The sequence below is a fragment of the Alexandromys fortis genome, unplaced genomic scaffold, assembly GCF_014885135.2.
Source record: "Alexandromys fortis isolate MF-2015 unplaced genomic scaffold, M_Fortis_MF-2015_v1.1 scaffold_51, whole genome shotgun sequence".
Taxonomy (NCBI): domain Eukaryota; kingdom Metazoa; phylum Chordata; class Mammalia; order Rodentia; family Cricetidae; genus Alexandromys; species Alexandromys fortis.
Genome location: NW_026067925.1, coordinates 10133310 through 10155478, shown reverse-complemented (window position 1 = coordinate 10155478; position 22169 = coordinate 10133310). Strand labels below are relative to the sequence as shown.

Here is a 22169-nt window from a genome sequence, read left to right as displayed (position 1 = left end):
CCCGGTGACTGAACCATCACCGATCACAACTCATTCTCACCCTGTGAGCTGGGCCATCTGCCCTGTGAGCTGGGACATGAATAGGGTTGGGGGGTCACTCTGGGCTCATGATTCAGAGGGCCAGTCAGCTTTGCTCTCAGTACAAATGCCAGGCGTGAGGCCAAGCAGCCTTGAGAACCTGGGGCAGCTACTGTTCAAACTGTCAGACAAAATGTCTAGTGTAGCCGTTCTCAACCTGTGGGTCGTGACCCCGCCCCAAAGACCATCAGAAAACAGGAATGCTTACATTATGATTCAGAATAGTAGCAAAGTTAGCCATGAAGTAGCAGTGAAAATAATTTTATGGTTGGGGGTCACTACAACACGAGGAACTGTGTTCAAGGGTCTCAGCATTAGGAGGGTTGAGAACCACCATGCTAGAGCAATCTGCTCCTTTTGGGGATAATCCAATGGACAAACACACCAACCTCTCTGGAGACGACCCATCCAGCAGCAGCCCTCTCAGAACCAGGAAGGCCTCACTCAGGAAGCCCTTCTGCCTGTCCTCAGAGCAGGCAGCCAGGACCCTAGATAATTGACAGGTAGGGTATTCTAAGCCCACCTCCCCCTGCAGGCAGAAGGGGTCTCACCAGGAGCAGGAAGAACTACAGGAACCCCAGAGCAGCAGAGATCTTAAGTCACTAACTTGTCCCTGGGTCTTGCAGACTCCACATCAGCTAAGCATTAAAACGTTCACAGAATGAATACCCGAATCTCACAGGCATTTAATTAAAACAGCAGACAGCGCTGGTTGGAACATCTTTCTTTTCAAAGCCTAATCTCACTGAATGTGTGGTCTTTTCTGGAGGGAATCATGGCCCCATACTTTATTTCTAGAGATCTCCTAGAAGAAGGACTTCCAAATGGAGGTCCGGGTCCTCTAACTCAGCAGTTAGGGACTGACTGCCACTGTGATGTGGCCAGCCTCTGTCTTCACCCATCTGCCATCACGCCTTCCCTTCAGTGACAGACGACAACATCCTCTGAAAATGAGCTGGGTGAAGAGAATTCCTGGAGTCTCGAGAGGGACTCAACAGTTGTCAGGACAATTAAAGACTATCTGGGGGACTTCAGAGGCTGGATTGAATGCCTCTTGCAGGAGGAGAGAGGCATGACCTGAGGGGGACCAGTGGCAGAACACTGTGGTTTGACTGGAAAATGTCCTGTGGAGGCTTGTGTGTCAGAATACTGGAGTCCAACCACAAGGCTGGACGGTCGTGGAACCTTAGGCGGTAGAAGCAGACCTCGTGACTTCATAGCCCAGCCTCACTCCCTGTATCTTCTCTGCTCCATACATGTGGACACAAGGTGCCTAACCACCTGGCTCCCTGCCATTGTGCCTTCCTGTCACAATGCATGTCCCCTCAAGGTGTAAGCCCCAAACAAACCCATCCTTCCCCACAAGGAAGAGAGGTGGGGCAGAGGGAATATGGATGGAGGTTTTTAATGTATGTAGGAACCGTAAGCCACAGATTCTGAATTCCGAGAGCAGACTCCAGCCATCCATTCTCTTGACCTTGTCACTTGCCTGGAATGGGCACGATCATAGGATCAGCTCTCCTCCATCCACCATTTGGAAAAATAGTTGCCAGGAATTTCTGCAACTAGATAAGCACGGTGCATGCACCACTTCTAGGTCATGCCCAAGCCTGGATGCAAGAGAATGTTCCAGACACCAAACATTTTCTTAGGGGTTCATCCTCCTTGAGAAAAAGAGGGCTTTTCTGCACTCCACACACAGCTGGAACTCCACATACAGCCGGAACTCCACACACAGCCAGAACTCCACACACAGCCGGAACTACACACACAGCCGGAACTATACACACAGCCGGAACTACACACTCAGCCAGAACTCCATACACAACCGGAAATACACACACAGCTGGAACTCCACACACAGCCAGAACTGATGTGGGAGTGATTTCTTATTAATAAAGAAACTGCCTAGGCCCCTTGATAGGCCAACCCTTAGGTGGGTGGAGTAAACAGAACAGAATGCTGGGAGAAAGAAGCTTAGTGGAGGAGTTGCCATGATTCTCCTACCGGACACAGATGCAGGTTAAGATCTTCCCTGGTAAGACACCTCGTGGTGTTCAGGGATATTAGAAATGGGTTAGATCGATATGTAAGGGCTAGCCAATAAGAAGCTTGGAACTAATGGGCCAGGCAGTGTTTAAAAGAATACAGTTTCCGTGTAATTATTTTGGGGCATAAGCTAGCCATGCGGGCGGCCGGGTGCCGGGGACGCAGCCTCGCCGCTCCTATCACTACACGGAACTACACACAGCCGGGACTACACACACAGCCGGAACTACACACACAGCCGAACTCCACACACAGCCGAACTCCACACACAGCCGGAACTACACACAGCCGGGACTACACACACAGCCGGAACTACACACACAGCCAAACTCCACACACAGCCAGAACTTCACACACAGCCGGAACTACACACAGCCAGAACTTCACACACAGCCGGAACTACACACACAGCCGGAACTACACACACAGCCGAACTCCACACACAGCCAGAACTTCACACACAGCCGGAACTACACACACAGCTGGAACTCCACACACAGCCGAACTCCACACACAGCCGAACTCCACACACAGCCAGAACTCCACACACAGCCGGAACTCCACACACAGCCGAACTCCACACACAGCCGGGACTACACACACAGCTGGAACTACACACACAGCCGGAACTCCACACACAGCCGGAACTTCACACACAACCGGAACTACACACACAGCCGAACTACACACACAGCCAGAACTTCACACACAGCCGGGACTACACACACAGCCGGGACTACACACACAGTGGAACTCCACACACAGCCGAACTCCACACACAGCCAGAACTTCACACACAGCCGAACTCCACACACAGCCGGAACTTCACACACAGCCGGGACTACACACACAGTGGAACTCCACACACAGCCGAACTCCACACACAGCCGAACTACACACACAGCCGGAACTACACACACAGCCGGGACTACACACACAGCTGGCATGTCACACAGTGTCTGTGTCAGAGGGACTCTAGAAAGATTTTAGTCTTCTTTTCCTCAACGCTGAGCCCACCAGCTTCCTCTGAGCCGGACAGTCCACTTGCTTGTCTGATGCCCCTCACTCTCCTCCCACATCCCATTCTTCAAGCCCTTGGGCCAGCACCCTCCGCGTGCTAAGGCATTCACACAGCCTGGTGAGCTCTGTAGAGCTTCCTGCTCAGACTCTGGAAAAATAGAAAGCCATGTATCTCTGGGTAGAGATTTCACTTTGCAACTGTGATATCTCCCACTGTACCTCACCTTCCCAGACTTCCAAATGTGTCTCACTACCATAAAACTCTGAGTTAGATTAAAGGCCATTTTCTACAGCTCTTTGAAGAGGTTGAAGACTATCTATCTATACTGAGTATAATCTCTATATATCTAAAGAACCTGATTAGTCTAATTATAAATGACAAACTTAGATGACTATAATCTATATAATTCTCAATATCTATCTAACTTAAAGACTAAGACAATAAACGACTGTGAAACAAATGAGGACAATGACCTCCAAATATAAACAATGTACAAATATACATTGCAATATGGTAAATATATATCAATATACAAACAATATATAAGTATCTTAATCAAAGGTAGAAATGTACACTGCAATATGGTAAATATATACAATATCCTAAGAGCAGAATCTCTGACGTGCCCCATGGTAAAATAGCTGCATGGGGACGCGCAGACTGTGGCAGTGATGTGGGTCTCTAGATGGTGAGATCTGCCTTGTTCTCCCTGTTAGAACAGATGGTCAACTCTGCAAATAACCGAATTACATCCTTTCCTTTCTTGCAGTTCCCCAGTGCCTGGGTCAGGGTTCTCAGCACTTGGAAGTGAGAGGCTGCTCATGCTCACTAACAAAGAATATTTGGATTCAGCACGTAAGTATGTATGGGAAAGAGACAGAGGTGACAGCCATGTAGATGAAAGGGCCTGAGAAGGAAAAGAATTAAGATGCAGTCACATGAGGACAAACTCATAGACCTACAAAAGATGCCAACATATAAGGACCCATGGAGTATATCTTCCTTGCCCAAATAGATCAATATATTCACCTGTTACAGCAGTGGTTTCACGCTTTGTGTTCTCAAGGCCAAATCACATGATACAAACACGGGGACACAGGTGTCTTCCAGAAGGTGACCACTGTCAGACAAGTGTAACAGTGCAGGGCTTCACATGCACAACCCTCAGAATGGTCCTCAGAACTCCTGATGGCATTGCTTTCTTTCTAACGATCAATTCGTCATGAGGCCTGACCTTGACGATGGGGTCACTCACACTTGTCTCTCAAAGGCTGGCTCTTCATGCCTCCAGGGAGCAGCAGTGTCCCGTGGTAGAAGGAGTCACACCCCAGGGTCTGCATAAGTCCTGCCACCCATCAAGGTGTCACTGCCTCAGTCTGAAAGGGATCAACCATCTCTGCCGAGCTCCCTGAAACGGGGCTTCACTATAGCCAAGAATGCTGGCACCACTGGGAGGTAGCAGTGTACACCAACAGCACCCATAGGTGCCTCCTTCCAGCCTATCTCCAGTGGGACAGTTAGACTAGAAAGACAAAGTCCTTCCTATGCAGCAATTATTTTAATTTTTTTTACTTCAAAAACGACTATAAAACTATCAAATCACCTTTCTGCTAGACTGCAAGGCGATCTGTACAAAGTAGACAAGATGGATGGCTTCAAGTGACAGAGGCCCAGGCTCCAGTTCCAGCCTGCATTTGCTCATCAGAAAGATGGGGCTGAGAGCAGAAGAGACGACAGAAGGACCGGAGGACACGATGGCGAGAGCCTGACGCAGAGCTGACACTGAAGTGCCCATTGTTATCCTGAGGTATTTCCAGACACGCAGATAGCCAAAAAGCACCCGAACAACCAAAGAGCGTCACAGCGCATGAGCGTAAGGTCTGGACATTTTATTCATGGCCATAATCTACTTAGGGTGGTTTTATACCTAAATCTGAGAGTTGTGGTAGACCCTGACACTAGGTGCCAGGTACTTCCTTAAAAATATTATATCTGGCTGTTACATAGAGAAACCCTGTCTCAAAGTAAAAGAGAAGAAAATAGTTTTAAAATATAAAAGCCTTATAGTTCCATGAATTACGATGAATACCACTTTCTATTCTAATCTAGTCTTTTAAGATTTTTATTATTTTAAATTGCATGTGTGTGTGTGTGTGTGTGCATGTGCGTGAATGAGTACATATGAGAGCAGGTAGGTGGAGGCCAGAAGCAAAGGATTCCCCTGGAGCTGGGGACACAGGTGGTTGTGAACCACTTGACATTAGTGTGGGACCCAAACTCGGGTCTCTTCAAGAGTAGGATGTGATCTTAATCACTGAGCCAATTCTCCAGTCCCATTTTATTATTTTTGAGATGTATGTAGCCAAGGTTGGCCTTGACTCACCATAGAACCAAGGATGGCCTTGAACTCCTGAATCTCTGTTTCAACCTTCTGAGTGCTGGGATACAGGTGTGTGCCACCATACCTGCCTTATGTGGTATTGGGGATTGACCCCAGGGTACTATGAGTGCTGAGCAAGCAACTGGCCAGGTTGAGTTTGGGGACAGCTAAAGTGACATGCATGAGTGACAGGCCCACCAATGGTGGGAGGCTGGGGAAGTAAGACGTAAAGAGGTTGGGGAAAGATTTTTACAGCTCTGCTTGTTCGCATCCACTCACTGTTGCGGTCAGGACACTGATGGATTCAAAAGCCCCCACAGCACACAATACGTAGCATAGACAGTTTTTACTATACCATAAAGGAAAATCAAATCATATGAAATGTGTGCTTTGTAAGACAGGAAGAAGGGGAAATGTACGTGACACGTGAAGGGACAGACTGCCAAGGAATGCTGATCTATGCTGTTCACCTTGCAATGATATATAGCCATGCACCAATGTTGTACAATGAAAGGAAGAATGAAAAATATGTCACTCCCAGGATGACTTTCTCATGAATCTTTGTATTTTATTTCAACCCAGTGCTTTCATTTTTACTTTTTTTTTTAAATAGATAAGATTTTGTTTTGTTCTGTCTAACGAATCCTCCTGTCGCTGCATGCTGAGTATCTGGGCTTACAGGTGCTCACTAATATGTCCAATCATGGCTTGCTTCAGTTTCTATGTAGTCCCAAGGATCAAGTAACCCTTAACTTACTCTGCCTGTGAGTTTAGGTTTGTGGCCTTTATACTTTTGACCTCTGTTGCTTTGAACGGGCTCATAAACTACTTCCTTGGATATTCTGAAGAGAGGGGCAATAAAAACAAAGATGCCAAAGTCATTTAGATGGTGGGGGGAGGTAGGCGTTGAGTGGCCTTTTTGGCATAGGCAGGCAGTCATCGGCAGGGTTTCCAGATCCTTCCAGATCCAGAGCTGAGACTGGCAACAGACACAGTGCATGCGTTCAGCAATGGGGCTCGTTTTCCAACACGGACTGCTCCGTGTTTATTATAACCTTAGATCCTCGCCTCTTGAAGTCAGATTTTGTTTTATGTCTATCCATATCTTATTCTCCAGGCTCCATAAAAGGCTGCTCTCAGAGTCCCCAAATGAAGCTTACAGAATCTGACTACTTGAGATGCAGTTAAGGCAGATTTGAAAAGATCCTAAAACAGGCATTTCAAATTGATAAAATCATAACAGTGATATCTTCAAACTACCCTTGATTTCTGGTTATATGAACAGGGGAAATGCTCCAGGAACTAGGAAGGCAGGCCCTTTCGTGACAGCTCACACTCACTGTGGCCCACTGGAGTAGGTAGACAACAGAGAGGTGACTACACGGGGTGACCTTGTCTCTGGAGACTAGGCTGGCCAGCTTCAGCAAGCAGAGGTACAACAGCCAATTCTGTTTGAATTTCAGATTAAGAACCCTCACACACACACACACACACACACACACACACACACACACACACACTCTCTAAGTTCCTACTGAATGGTCACACTGAAAACTTACTGTTATAAGCAATTCAAATATACTAGGGTGTCTCACTGTTAACACCTCTACCTTGGCCTCTGTCCCTAGGAAATGTGGGCTATGGGGGAGATAGGAATGAATGGCACTGAGTGGCCGTCCCCCCTCCCACCTTTTCTCAGCTCCTCTCTAAGGAGGCTCCTCTCTGGCCAGCCCCCTCCATGTCTGTCTTCCCTTTGGAAATAAAAGCCTTCTCTCATTGCTCCCCTCCCCTCCGGCCAGCTTAAGCCCACTCCTCCTGAGGTTGCTGCAGGGAATCAGGTAGCTATGCCGCTGTAAACGCTGGTCTGCTCGGACATGCTATTGTTTTGTGGGGCGGGAATTATGTTTTGGACAGGTTTGGATGGGCTTTGGAATGAAACCTTTCTCCCCTGCCATGTTCTCACAGAGACTCCTCCCCCGCCCCATCAATTGAGAGGTTAAGAAGCCCATCAGGTGAGACTTCAAGACCTAAGACAAACCAGGGCTGAAGCAGGATGTTGAAGGTCTGCGGCAGAGGGTGTGAGGAACCCCAGAACACTGCTTGGATACTGGAAATGGAAGCCATGCCCCCCATACCCTGCTAACACAAACAGTGGTCTTTAGCAGCACCCCCCTATAACCAAACAGATGTCATAAAAACAGGGCAGAGAGGGCTCCTGCTTACAGACTTCCGAGAGCGTCTTAGAGCCGAACATTCACGGCTTAGCTATAATGCACGGGAAAAGGAGAGAAACATTGGCATAACAATAAACGAGGGGCAAGACGGAGGCGGGTGGCGCCACAACGCCATCTGCTATCGTTTGGTGCAGAGAAAATTAATTGTTGAAGGCATTTCATTTAACTTTGCGATATCTCGCAGTCTGACATCTGATTATTTCAGCTTCTGATATTTGCCATCTTCCCCTTAAATCTAAGAATGGTGGTGGGCGGGGAGGGGAGGGGGGCGAGTCTAATGGGAGGATAGCTCCATAGCAGGTGGATGATCTGGACCCAGGCAAGCAAAAGTCACTCCTGGCCACAATGAGATGCCTCCCACCTCCACACCCACTTCCAAAAGACTTATATGTGTTACCTTCCAGAGCAAGGCACCGGGGTGGGCTGGATGACCAGATAAGGTTGTGTAAGCATTCAATGTACCCAGAACCCTCGAGTTTAAATCCAGGGAAGCAGCGATAGGCTATCACAGTTCCCACGGGGAAGGAGGTCTGGAACTCCGAGATGTTCACGTAGCCATTGGAAGAGGCTAGAGGTCTCAGGCAGCCTGTGAAACGTCAAGGAAAGATGAAAAGGTTTCAGTAGGCTGCCTTCGCACACATGTACAGCAAATGGCACAGAGGAACTCTTTGGGATTGTCCCCTGGTAAAAAAAAAAAAAAAAATAAAAATAAAAAAAAAAAAACAAAAAAACACTGCAGACTTGGGTTATATGTAGACAGAAGTTTCCTGGGATATTTGAAACGGTACCACAAGGGTCAGATAAAGGGTTAGAGGGGAAGAAGGGGACGAGTGGCATATGGATTAGCACATCCCTAGCCCGGTGAGGCTGTACCAAAATGGAACCCCAGCATCACTTGAGGGGCTTTTGCAAAGCAGTGGTGCCCAGGACCCATGCCCAGGATGAGAGCCTGGGGGTCATTATGTGTTTATGAAGCTCCCCATGTCGTTTAAGGTGACCTCAGGGATGAGGGCCGCTGAGGCACCTGAGGAGGCAACAGACATTACAATGGCTAGTAGTTTGTGACTTGGGCAGGTTATATTCCATCACGGGACAGAATCCCGCTTGAGCTGGTACTACTAGATTTCTGGATATCTGGTTTTAAGTAAAATAGGTTAAGAGTCTTAAAGCGTGCTGGTTTTCAAGCTGGAAATTTCTCCAGAGGGCTTGACAGACACAGACTCCAGCTCATGTGTCTCAGCAGGTCTTGGTGGAGTCCAAGGATACGCAATGCTAATGGCAGGTGGGAGGGCTTCTGAGAAGAACAGCCGTGCAATGGCTCTGTGCACCAAACAGAACAAGTTGTGTGCTATCAGAGAAGATGGCAAACTGGACCCTGGGTCTAAATCACTGGCGGACTTTGGTCTTGAAGACTAAGCCATTCCTAAAGGGACAGAATCCTAGGGTGCCATTCCTGCTGTTATAGAACTGCAGTGAGCCGAGTCATGACACTGGAGGGCACAATGACATCACAGGGTGATATTCTTCCAGGGGGCAGGCATGCGTGTGAAGCAAACAACGGATAATAAAAACACCCACTTTTCTGTCTAGCTGTCGAACACAGGGTTTGGAGTCTGTGCACAACAGCAGATGGCCAAGCCCTCCTCTAGAGCTGGTTATCTTAGACACGGGTTTTTCTGATTTTGTTTTTTTCGAGATAGGGTTTCTCTGTAACTTTGGAACCTGTCCTGGGACTTGCTCTACTGACCAAGCTGACCTCGAACTCACAGAGATCCCTCTGCCTCTGCCCCCCGAGTGCTGGGATTAAAGCATGTGTCACCACCGCCCGACTAGACACTTGTTTTGAGGGGCTTTCTCAGCAAACTGCTGTAGTGCCTGCATACCAAAGTGAGGAATTTAGGGACAGTCACTCACAGTTTTGATTGTGTGGTATCTACCTCACTGCTATGCCTTAGGCTACCCAGGCCCACAATCTGAGAAAACCTTGACCCAAAACCAATCAGGATGTTTACTAGACCTTCCCCTCACCCCTCAAAGCAGCAGAGCTCAGCATCTTTTCACTCCATCTCATGGTTTTCTCAATCCCTGCTACCTCGGTGTGTGTGTGTGTGTGTGTGTGTGTACATGTTTGTGTGACAATATTACATGTGTGGAGGTTGAAGACTGATGTGTCAGGTGTCTTCTATTTTTCTCTCTCTGTGGGTTTTTTTTTGACAGAATCTCTCATTGTATCAGGAGGATCACTGTCTTGGCTAGGTTGGTTGACCAAGAGCTTGCCCTGTCTCTGTACCCCAGCACTGGGCTCTAGATGCTTGCCAGCATGCCAAGCCCAGCTTCTGTGGTCCTGGAGATCCCAACTCAGATTTTTATGCTTGCAGGTACTTTACCAACTGAGCCACCTCTCATGTTCCCTCCCTTAGATGGTTCTTAATCTTCCTAAGCTAAAAACTGGTCATGGTTGCAGCAAAAGTGAAGTGCAAAGAGTCGGAAGGAAGAGTGGTAATCAGGAAGAAATGGAATCAGTAACTGAGAAACAGCAGATAAATCCATTAACAGGGACAAAAGGAAGGCATGGGATGCTTACACAGTTCAGCTGGCTGACACGGTACCAGGAGGGCCCAGTACTCCTTGCCATGATGGGGCTCTAGTTCGAAGCTGCGTGTGGGAAGATGCTGGGCTTTCCCAAATCATAACTGATTTGAACCACGGTGATCAGGGCAGGCACACACTCTCCAAAACCTTAAGTATCCATTAAAAAAAATGGCCTCTGAGCAGCCTGCCCTCCACTCCTCCTGAGGAGATGGCAGGAGCTATAATTTGTGCAGCTAATCAGCACTGAGAGGGAAAGATACGCTCACTCTTGGTTGGAGACAGCCCATCCTAAATATAACAGTGGGGAACAGGCTTCAACTCAATAGTTCAATGGGATCTCCATTTGCACTTCTAGATAATAGAGAGATGCCTACTGGAGCTTTATAGGTGCAAATAAAAGTTCTAGAATGAAATGTCACTCTTAAGAGCCAATTACAATTCACCAGGGGGCTCGGAGAGGTGCCAGGCTGTCTGCGGCAACTCAGAAATCCTTCTTTCTGTGCTGTGCCAGCCGGGCGGCCAGAGGAAAGCTGGCGGGGCGGCTGCTGGCGGGGCCGTCTCCAGCAGCAATCACGCACAGGACAGAGAGTTCTGAGGAGCAACAGCAGGGCTGGGGCCTGTGGCGTCTGCGGCGTCGGAAGTGGCACATCTCTTAAGAGTAACCAGCTGCAGGCCCGGTGATATAGGCCTGTCGTTCCAGCTGTTTGGGGGACTGAGGCAAGAGTAACATAAGTACAAGGCCTGTCTGGGTTATGGAGTGAGTTCAGGGCTAGCCTGGGTAATTTAGTAAGACCTTCTTTCAAAATTAGGAGCAAAAAATGGGAATGGGGCATAGCTCAGAAGCATGGCGCTGAACAGCATGGGCGAAACCTTGGGTTCAAATCCCAGTAATACAGTAAAATAAAAATAAAAAGAAGAAGGATAGCCAGTCAGTACTCTTGTTACTGACCTAGAGAAGTCATTTCTTAAGGAGATTTTGAGAAAGGGAGAGGGCCCCAGGTTGGTCAGGCAGAGCAACAGTGAGGTGTATATCTACACTCTCTAAAATAACACCCTGAAAGGCCACAGGGAAAAGAATTCCTAAGGAACACAGTGTATTTGAGCAATCAAGTGGGAACTGGAAAGAATGAGGGGCGGCAGAGAAAGGATGTGGAGAAAGCAGGCCTGCAGGGAGTGGCTGCAGTCTGAGGTGGCTTTCTTCCTGCCCTCTAGCCCTGGAAAGGATTAGTGTCTGGAATGACTCTGTGGCTAACGATCTTCATTTGCATGAGGCGCCCAGACTAGGCGCCAGTTGCTTGTTTGGTAGGCAGTCTCTGGACAGATAAATAAATCCATGTCTCTTTTAGGGCAGGCTAGGGACACAGGCCACAGGACAGAGCGTGACGACCGGGCTCCTCCTCTGTCCTCCCAACTCTGAACCCTTCGTTCCCTCCCAGGGTCGCAACTCTTAAGCTCTTGTGTAGGAAAACAGAGGGCCTGCCAGTTGTGATTCCCCAGCACCAAGCTAACATTCTTCTCAACTTGAAAATGCCGGGGCTTTTGGAGCAAATCTGAATGGCCCTCCTTCTCTCTCAAACTATTAATTATGCATTGTTTGTTTTTTGGTCCTTTAGACCAAGTCACATGTCAAAAAATAAAATCAGAATTAATGTGAACTCAAGGGCTTATTTTCAACAACAGGTTCTTCTGTACACGGTGCCTGGAGCAAATATGAAAAGTGTGGAAGGGTAAATATTCGCTGGGTGGCTTGGACGCGTCTGAATGTGACTATTTCTCTGCTTTTCATGCATTATAAGAAGGGATACTATTGAAGAAAAAACAGTCTCTGTAAGATGGGCTTGCTATGTCCTCACCACTACTGAAGAAATATTGCACCCTGCAGTTTCCACTGAGCAGACAGCAATTCATCCATGCGTTCACAGCCCAGCTACAAAGCCTCCAAATTATTTTTAATTTATTATTATTATTACTATTGTTGTTAGTGTGTGTGTACACATGTATGTGTCAGTGTGGGCATGTACATGCATGTGCGCATGCTCTCGGGCACACATGTGAGTGCCTATGATGGTCAGTGCCATCCAGAGACCAAACTCAGGTTGTCAGGCTCATAAGCGAGAGCCTCTCCCTGCTAAGTCCCTTCACAAGCCCAATTCTCCTTATTCTTAAACTATTTTATAGTTTTCTGTGGAAAGGGAGTGATGCCCAACATACTAAAGAATAAGGTCTCTCCCGTCTAGACTGGGAAATCTGGGTATACGGTGCTGAGTCACCATAAGGAGCAGTAAGATTCTATGAGAAGTCACCAAAAGACAGGCCGGGACCTGGGGGTGGGGGTGACTTAGTATCTTTCTGCCATAATCTCTGTGGCTGTGTTAGAGGCTCATGGACGTGCACCTTCTTCAATGAAGTCACGACAGGTACCGTTGGCAGCAGGGGCTCCCATCTCCTACCTTGACAGATGGGCAGGTTATCCCATGTTCCATCATCACGACATAATGAGACCATGTTGTATAGGTCAGGGTACCGGATCTTGAATCCCTCATGACAGGTGATGATTAACTTATCTCCATGTCTGTATGTCTTGTTATGAATCTCAGCATCTTCAATTTGGGGGATGCGGCAGTCTGCAATAAAAGACGAATGTTACTTTGTTTTGCAATTTAAAATGTTAACTGCTTTGCAATGAAGCTCTCATTTTTCAGCCCTGGTCTCAAACTATACAACAAACAGATGCATGGTACTTCATCTGTCATCAGACTCAGCTGACAATGACAAGTTCACAGCCTGTGTCAGAACTAACAGGAAGAGGGACCCAGTGTGCAGGGACCTCCTCATAAAAAAAACTTTATCTGGTGCTTCCTATCTGTGGTAGTTCAAATGTAATTGGCCCCCATAAGCTCATAGGGAGTGGCACTTTTAGGAGGAAGTGCGCCACTGTGGCGGTGGGCTTTGAGGTCTCCTACACTTAAGCTATGCCCAGTGTGAACTCAGGTCACTTCCTGTTGCCCATGGATCAAGATGTAGAACTCTCAGCTCCTTCTCCAGCCCCATGTCTGCCTGCACGCTGCCTTGTTTCCTGCCATGATGATAATGGACTAAACCTCTGCAACTGTAAGCCACCCAAATTAAATGTTTTTCCTTTATAAAAGTTGCTGTGGTCATGGTGTCCTTCACAGCAATTGGAACCTACCTAAGACACTACCAGACAGTTGATGTGAATAATTCTGAAATGAATGAAGAGCTGGCTGTGTTTCCAGCAGGCTTTAACATGCTGCAGCCTGTCAGGCTGGTTGCTGCAGCTACCCAGGCATGGTGAAGGGCCTCGATGAGCACCATGTGCAGAACCACACGGAGCCTGAACTGTCCTTGCCTTTGCTACCAACACTTCCCGTCTACACTTTTTGCTCTTCAAAGAACACCGGGCCAACATATACTCTTGCCAACCTCCTAAGGTTCAGGACAGTCGGGCATACTCTGTGCTCACATGGAGTGACTGAGACCAAGTGAAAAGGACAATGAAAAGGAAAAACAGGAGAGAGTTAAAGGGGCATTGAGGGCATGCAACAAAATGACAAAAGCACATCGAAGAGTGCAAAGACAAGCTACTTCCACAAGTCACCATAGAAACAAACCGCAGTGCTCCTCACTGCCACGTTGGGACTCTTCTTATCCTACCCCTGAGCACCTCACAACAAGTCCCCTCTGGTTCAAGTCACATCAACCACTGTGCATTTATCCCCATCCCTCTTGAGTACATCCCTGTTAAATGTTTCTGATTTTGTGTATATTATTTTAGTGTTGGGGATGGAAAGCAGGACACAGTGCCTTCTAGGTAGATGCTCTATCTCGAGGTTTTATGGCCAGCCCTGAGAAATGTTTCTGATCTCCAATGCACAAAGGTTTATTACCTGGCAAATTTCTGAATTATTAATTTTTTAAAAACAAGGTGAAAATCTAAGGGTAGTGTTTTTCCAATCAGAAACTTCCTCCAGAAATTCTTCAATGTGCTAAAGGATCTTTGGCTTCCGAGCTGCTCCCCAGAGTCTACGGAATGCACAAAGTGGCTGGAACAGCATGAACAAGAGTCCTGCTCATCAGGATGCTTCAGCTTGGAATTGTCAGCTCTGAGGCACTGAGCCCTGGAAGCCCTGATACAGGTAGAAAGGGAGGATTTCACAGTGGCTGGCAGCGGCTAGCTTTGGTTATTCTACAAAGGGTCCATCAAGGGCATGATGGGGTTGGTCCTAGGTTCTCTAGAAGTAGCATGGGGGCAGGGCTCAGCAGACTGCAGAAATCAGGGCATGAAATATGGAGAAGGCTCCGAGAGAGAGAGAAGCAGAGGACATTCACTGTAGATCATCTGTAAGTCCAGGCGTATCTTTATCTTTGCCACCACTAACTTGAGAGCTAGATCTGTGTCACTTTGGCACAGGTCTTCCCCAATGTATTCCCATTCCCGGACTCATGTGCACTCCTGGTGAAGAAGAACTGCAGGGAGGGGGCACTGTCTAAAGTTCCACCAAGAAGAATTCTGGGAGTGCAAGGCCCTCTGAGCCCAGTCAGCTGATTTGGGCACACCAGGGGGTCCTCGCTACAGTCGAGGCTAAAGAGCTGTCTACTGGCTTCTATCTCGCCTCTCATCCACTTTGTATCAGTCTGTGGAAAAGAATGCTCTAACCATTCAAGCTTCACCGAGAGTTTTCTGAGTTAAAATAGCCTCATTTCTTCCAAATCAAGCCTAGAATAGTCACAAGGTAACTGACAACTCTCTGCACCCCAGCGCTGCCTTCCTCTTAATGGAAAATGTGAATTATGTTTTCCTCAATGGCACTAAGCAGAAATTATGCGCAGCAAGTAAAAACACATTTATCAAGGCATCTGTCTGTAAAATCTCGGTGTAAACAGTTCTTGCAGTGGTAATGTATATGTCTAAACAACCCTCCCATGATGGGCTTTAAATGTCTTTAAAAATTAACTAGCATAGTCAGGAGGCAGCCAGTGTGGGCAGTAAAGTCAATGGACAGAGTGGCCACCTGGACATCACACACAGGTTGATAAAGGCTGGTCAAAGGGAAACGCTCCCAGGCCTGGCTCACAAGTTTGACTTTCCAGCCTGTGTTAAGATTAATGTGGGATGTTTCACCCAGGTTAGGTGTGCTGCAGTGTATATGTGTGTGTGTGTGTGTGTGTGTGTGTGTGTGTGTGTGTGTGTGTTGGGGGTGTGATATACTGTGGTTAAAAAAAAAGCCTATATGGGGTGACGCAACACCAGTCCACTACATGGGAGAGCCACCCAGCAGTAAGGTTTTGGAGTTCAAGTCCTACTAAAGCCGAGATCACAGACTGAGATGTGCTCGAGGACCAAGGGGAAAGCTGGTCCAGGTCAGCTCTAACAAACCTTCAACTTCAACAGAAGGAAAGGTCACCTATTCCCTCTCTGACTGCTCATGCACACTGGGTAGCATCCACTTCTCCCAGCAGGAAGGGTAAGATGGGGCCTGGAATAAGTATCTGCCCTGAGGAGCTTTGGTGACAATAAATAACCACCGACCTCATTGCTAGGAAAGGAATCAGAACCCTGAGTATCTGAAAATATATGTCTAATATTCACTAATGCTGCTGAAGTTTTACAGAGGAATACGGATGTTCCTGGGATTACACAGGAGCAAGACACAGAAAAGCTCACTGTAAATGGAAAAATTAAATGATGAAAATGAGGCTGAGGAGAGGGCTCAATCTGCAAAAATGCTTGCAAGCCTGAAGACCTGACTTCAAGTCCTAGAACTAATCATCATCATCATCATCATCATCATCATCATCACCACCACAACCACCAGCAACACCACCACCATCATCATCATCAAAGCCTAATGAGTGAGCTCAAGGCCAATGAGAGACCTTGCCACTCCTGGAGGATGACATCCAATGTTGTCTTCTGGCTTCTACATGACTGTGCACGCACATGTATGTGAATCCCTCCCCTAGCAATGCATGCACACTACATAACCTACTGAACCTCCCAGATCAGCGACCCAGTGCGGTACAGTATAGTTCACTTTCCCTCCCTGTCTTGCAGTTGAGTAGAAGCTGCAGTTTGCAGCCCTTGACCAGCATCAGAATGGAATCCCGCGCTATGCATCACTAACCCATGAAAACACAAAACTCACTATGTGAAGGGAGCTTTCTACTGAGTGGGCATCGCTCCCACAGCATGGGAAAGGCAAAGCATCATTAAGCTGAACCATTGTTAAGCCAGGGACTGTTTGTCACACAACTTCCTAGGCCACAGATTCATCCATTCAGATAAAAAACAGACAAAGCCACAGCAAACGTATCATTAGCAAAGACTGGAAGCATCTGTCAATATTTGATCCTGTCACACAGAATCCGGCCAACAGTTAGGACTCAGGTTGGCGAGCCACAAATGGTCACTTTCAGGATGTAGCCCGAGGGGTATCAAAGGTTTCTATTCTGAAAGCCCTATTTCACCAGCCCACCACGGCCATTGCTATACACTGAACCTACTAAAAACAGACTTGGTGTCATGAACAAGTCCAAAAGGAGAGATCCCGAGGCAGTGTTGCACAGTTACACTGAAGTACAGATTAATTTATTAGACTTGTCAGCAGAGCAGTCCCAGGGGGCGGGGGCGGGCGCAGGAAGAATCAAAAAAAAATTTTTAAGATGTTGGTTATATGTAAAAATGCAAAACCATTCCCAGGACCATGAATATATGATGTGTAGATACATATGAGCCTCACAAGCCACATCATTATGCTAAAGGCTCTAAATGTCTTGCCGGAAAGAATCTGATGTACATTCCCATGAACTGGCATCAGCAAAGCTTACTTATTCTCCTTCTTCTTTATTCATTCATTCATTCATTCATTCATTCATTCATTCATTCATTCAGCGGTCCAGTGTGTCCTAAGTGTGGCGGACAGAGACGTCCTCATTTCCACTCTTCCAGCATTTGCATGAGGGACGCTTCTAACCGCAAAATTAAGAGACAAATGAGCTAGAAAATAACAGGCGAATCTTGCGACTGCGGTGAGCTCATAATGTGGTGATAAGACAGGGAGTGACTCGGGGACTCATTTAATTCGAGCAGACAGGCAAGGGGCCTCTGAGGAAATGACATTTATTAAGCTGAGACCTGAATGGCAGCACAGATCCAATTACACGTGGATCTGGGAGATTTCAGGCAGAATGGTTAGGTTAGCACAAAGGCCAGAAAGGAGCTTGGGGTCCTAAAACACACCAGGGAAGACCTGTGTGTTTGGAAGATAGCAGCCAATTGGGGGTGAGGGGAGACCACAAACCACACAGGGCCTGATAGATTAGGACAGGGAATGGGGTTTTATTTTAGTGGGATGGGGCACTATTAGACCCTAAGCTTGTAGAAGAGTCTGAATTATATTCTCAAAAGGTTTGTCACTTGTGCTGTGAAGGAGAAACCTTGGCCAAAGGTATGGTCTTGCCCTCAGGTCCTGGAGTGTCCTGCCTGAGATAAGGACCCTTGCTCACCTAGTAGAGTCAGGCATGCTACGTAGTCTGTGTAATTTGGGACACCAAATATCAGTTCAGCTTCCTGGTGGGACTGGAGACCAATATCAGCCCTAAGTAATCAACACTGTCTATATGAAAGAACCCCAATAAAACTCTGGGCACTAACACATGAGTGAGTCTCCCTGGTTATGGATATACCATCATACACTGCTGCTTGACGGACAGGCACTGTGGGCACAGCTCCACTGGGGGCTGGTGGCCGTGACTCCTATAGGTCATGCCCTACGTACCTCTTCTCTTGTGAGATTTTAACCTGTGTCCTCCCCGCCCCCCCGTCATACACTTATCCACAGGGTTCACAGTTTTCTAAGTTATGTGAGTCTGACTGAATTACTGAACTTGAAAGGGGCCGTGGAGATCCCCAGATCTGCAGACAGTGTCAGACTGGGGGAGGCGGTAGGACCCTGGACTTTGCACCATTGGATGGTATTTTAATTCATGGTCTACTGGCATCCACCCACTAGCATCGCTACTTCATTCAATACAACCCAGAGAGACAGTCCTGACCACTGGTTCACTCAGGGGTAGGCTGCAGGAGTTGAATGGAATCAGTCCAGGCAAATGATGTCATTATAGACAATCAACACGGAGCCAGGAGAGGGAGAGGTGACAGCTATTGTTGTCCAGAAGGGAGCCGATAGAAGAGGGGGTGCTGCCGACAGAAAAGAGGGGGTGCCCACGAGAAAAGAGGTGCCACCCTGTGCATGGCTTTGCTTCATAAGCAGGAATGGTTCTGGCTGGTTCTTTCTTCTTTAAAGGATGTTGACTTTGATGAAACCTGATGTAGCATTGGAACAATACACTTGACAGCTTGTGGCTCTACATAAATCCTACTGTGGAATTACTAGTTAGTTCCCTGCCTAAAACCACTAAGAAAAACACATAGACACAGACAGACAGACCCGGTGTGTTAGGGGGTGTCAAAAAATGATGGTAAGAACACTTCTCTGTGATTTGCTACTTAAAAGTACCTTCCCTTTAAAGACTCTTCTTTTTTGAGACAGGGTCGCTATGTAGCCCGGATGGCCTATGACACTGAGCTGAGCTTAAGGTACTTATCTTTGTGTTTTTATATTTACAACTTAGAGAGTGGGTTTTAGCCATCCATTCTGCAGGGCTAGAGTGTTACACATTATATATACTGGAGTATATATGCGACATTTACAAAGACTGACCACACTGGAAATTCAGTCTCAACAAACAGCAAGTGACTGAAATGACTGAATATGTATTTGGGCCACAATGAAAATAAGATAGAAATGAATTGTTACAAAACTCCTATGTTGGAAACTGAGTACTATCATCCCAAATAATAAAAAACAATAGCAGTTTTGAAAGCTGCTCACAATGTACTTCCTGTTTGCTTAGGTAATATTATATCCTTCTGGAGTCTCTGCTAAAGTTAAAAAATAGATAGTTATAATTATAGTTTTCCTTAATTATGATAAAAATAATGTAAATATAAATGTTGTAACTATAATTCTTACTTAATACCTGTCTTGTTATATATAATTTTACTATGTTAAAGTTAAAACCTTCCTTTTTATTTAAACAGAAAAGGGGAAATGGTGTAGGAAGTCATTTTGTCTATGTTTTGCTTTTATTGATTAATGAATAAAGCTGTTTTGGCCAGTGGCTTAGCAAAATATGGCAAGGCGGGAGTTCCAAGAAGATAGAGGAGGAGAGAGTAGGTAAAGTCAGGGAGAAGCCATGGAGCCACCAGAGGAGAAAGACGTGAGCTGCGAGCCAGAACCTTGCCGGTAAGCCACGAGCCTCATGGTAAAATATAAAATAATAAAAATGGGTTAACCAAAGATATAAGAGCTAGCTAACAACATGATTAAATATGGCCAAACAGTGACTTAAAAAATATAATTTCTGCGTAATTATTTTGTGGTCTGGGCAGCTGGGAACAAACAAACGGCTTCCGTCAACAGTAATGTATAGTATGCAAATAAATCTATGTTCATACATTTCTCTTTAAGCCTAAACACACACAGAAAGTCCAGCATGGTTGCTCATTCCTGCCAGTAATCCCAGCACTCAGGAGGCAGAGGCAGATTGGCTTGGAACTCTATGGGTTTGAGGCCAGTCAAGGCTACACAATGAGACTCAAGAAACAAAAATATCTAGGTATACACAGAAAAATTAAATACTTAAAAAAAAGTCAAGAACACACACCTTAGAGTTGGTTAAGTGAAATTTGCTGACTGGTTGTTCATATTTTCCATGTTATGTTTTTATTGTAGCTATGAGTTTGTACTTAAAGTTCTATTGAATTTTGCTTTGTAAAGATTGAGATATGTTACTAGATATATATAAATTTAGGGTTATCCTTTAGAACTAAAATTAAGAATTCTTAAATGGTCAGAAAATGGATAGGTGATTAAGCCTGAACAAAGTACAAGGATATAAATAATACAGAGTAAATGATAGGGAGATCATTAAAAATAAAAGAAACAAAAGCTAAGAAGGACCAGCAAGATCAAGTATTGGTCCTTTGAAGTCACAAGCAACAATCACTGATAGGATTTATCAAGAACTATGTAGTTCACCCAAGGCAAGAACAACACCCTCTTCTGTCTTCCACAGGTATCTTCTGATCTCCAAGGGCACCTAGCATGCACATGGCTCGTACGCATACATGCAGGCAAACTCTCACATACTTCAAGAACTTACAAAAAACTTTCAAGAACTTACAAATATAAACAGTAAAATAAATGAATCAAATATGTCTGAATTTCTAACAGATCAATTTAAATAAACTTAAAACTTTTATCAAAAGTTCAGATAAAAATCTGAATTCTAAATTCAAATATATAAAATACAAGACCTCCATATAGAAAACATTATTGAGAACAACTGTTAAAGACCTTAGTAAGTAGGGAGAACTAATATTGCATAGGTCTTATTTTCCTCAGAATTTTAACTATGATTTTAACTATTTATCTTTTCTAGTTGTTATGACAAAAATACCCTGACAGAAAGTTAAAAAAAAGGTTTATTTTCATTATGACACCAGTTTTTGGTCAGAGCAGGGAGGTCACAGAGGTCACAGACTTGAAGAAGCCAGTCACACTCACAGTCAAGAGCAGAGAGAGGATGAATGCAGCATGTTTACTGTTCAGTTCCCTCATTCACTCTTAACACAACCCAGGACCCAAGCCTAGAAGATGCTGCCACCCACACTGGACCGGGTCTTCCTGCATCAATTAACATCATCAAAGAATCACCCGTGGACACGGCCACAGGTCCACCTAATAAAATCACCCATGGACACCTAATCTGGACAGTTCCTCACAAAGACCCAGGTGACTCTAGACTGTGTCAAATCACAAAACCCAACAAAGTAACATTCAGAATTCAAATTTGTTTCAACAGTTGCTGTGCTCATTCTATGATTTATATGGAAACATGGAAGGCCAAGAAGAGCCAAGGTAGTCTTGACAGAACAGAGAAAGGGGGTAAGACTTGTGTTACAGGCATTTAAGAGCAATTACAGGGCTGCAGTCATGAAAACAGAATCACATCCAGTGCAGGACAGACAGCCCAATGAACAGAGACAGAGCTAGGTCTTCCATCTCCTGACACAGGGGGCAATGGGAATCAGGAGGAACAGTCATTGCAATGAACAATGCTACGTGTATTATATACAAACCAAGTCCAAAAAGGAGAGTTAGGGGGCTAAATGGGAGGGCAGGGCAGCAAGGTTCTGAGATTACAGAAGACAATGCCTTTGTGTGTGTGTGTGTGTGTGTGTGTGTGTGTGTGTGTGTGTGTGTGTGTGCGTGCATATGCGAGCACTAGTGCCTGTGGAAGCCAGAAGAGGACATCAGATTCCCCCTGCAGCTAGAGTTACAGGTAGTTGCGAGCCACCTAACGTGGATGGTGGGACTCAAACTTGGGTCTTCTGGAAGAGCCTTCTCTCCTGCCTCATGAAAATATTTTTTTTAACATGACAAAGAAAACCTCCACAGAACTTTAGCATAAAGAAAAAGACTGATAAATTTGACTGTATTCACATTAAAATATTCTGTGCATCACACTGATAATAAGAGAGTAAAACCTTAGCCACAGAACAGCTTTGTAGCACCTACAGCCAACAAAGGACTCGGGTTCAGTGTCTATAAAATCTCCTAAGAATCAATACGGAAAAGACAACTGATCGATAAATGGTTAAGCGAATTAAACAGACACTTCACAGGAGAGAATCACGAGCTAGCCAATAAACACAAGAAGGCTCTCA

General features: G+C 46.0%; 1 protein-coding gene across 3 annotated transcripts in view; it reads right to left on the bottom strand.

Annotated features, from left to right (window-relative positions):
• Susd4 (sushi domain containing 4) overlaps positions 1 to 22169 on the bottom strand; it is a 123532-nt gene that overhangs the window by 29181 nt on the left and 72182 nt on the right. For 2 of the 3 annotated variants that reach the window (XM_050142877.1, XM_050142876.1), the window contains exons 4-5: positions 12805 to 12978; positions 8161 to 8348 (exon numbers count right to left, since the gene is read on the bottom strand). In XM_050142877.1, coding sequence (XP_049998834.1) covers positions 8161 to 8348; positions 12805 to 12978 — 362 coding nt within the window. Of the gene's footprint in view, positions 1 to 8159; positions 8349 to 12804; positions 12979 to 22169 lie in introns of all 3 variants that reach the window. The other variant, XM_050142878.1, reaches the window with a different exon arrangement.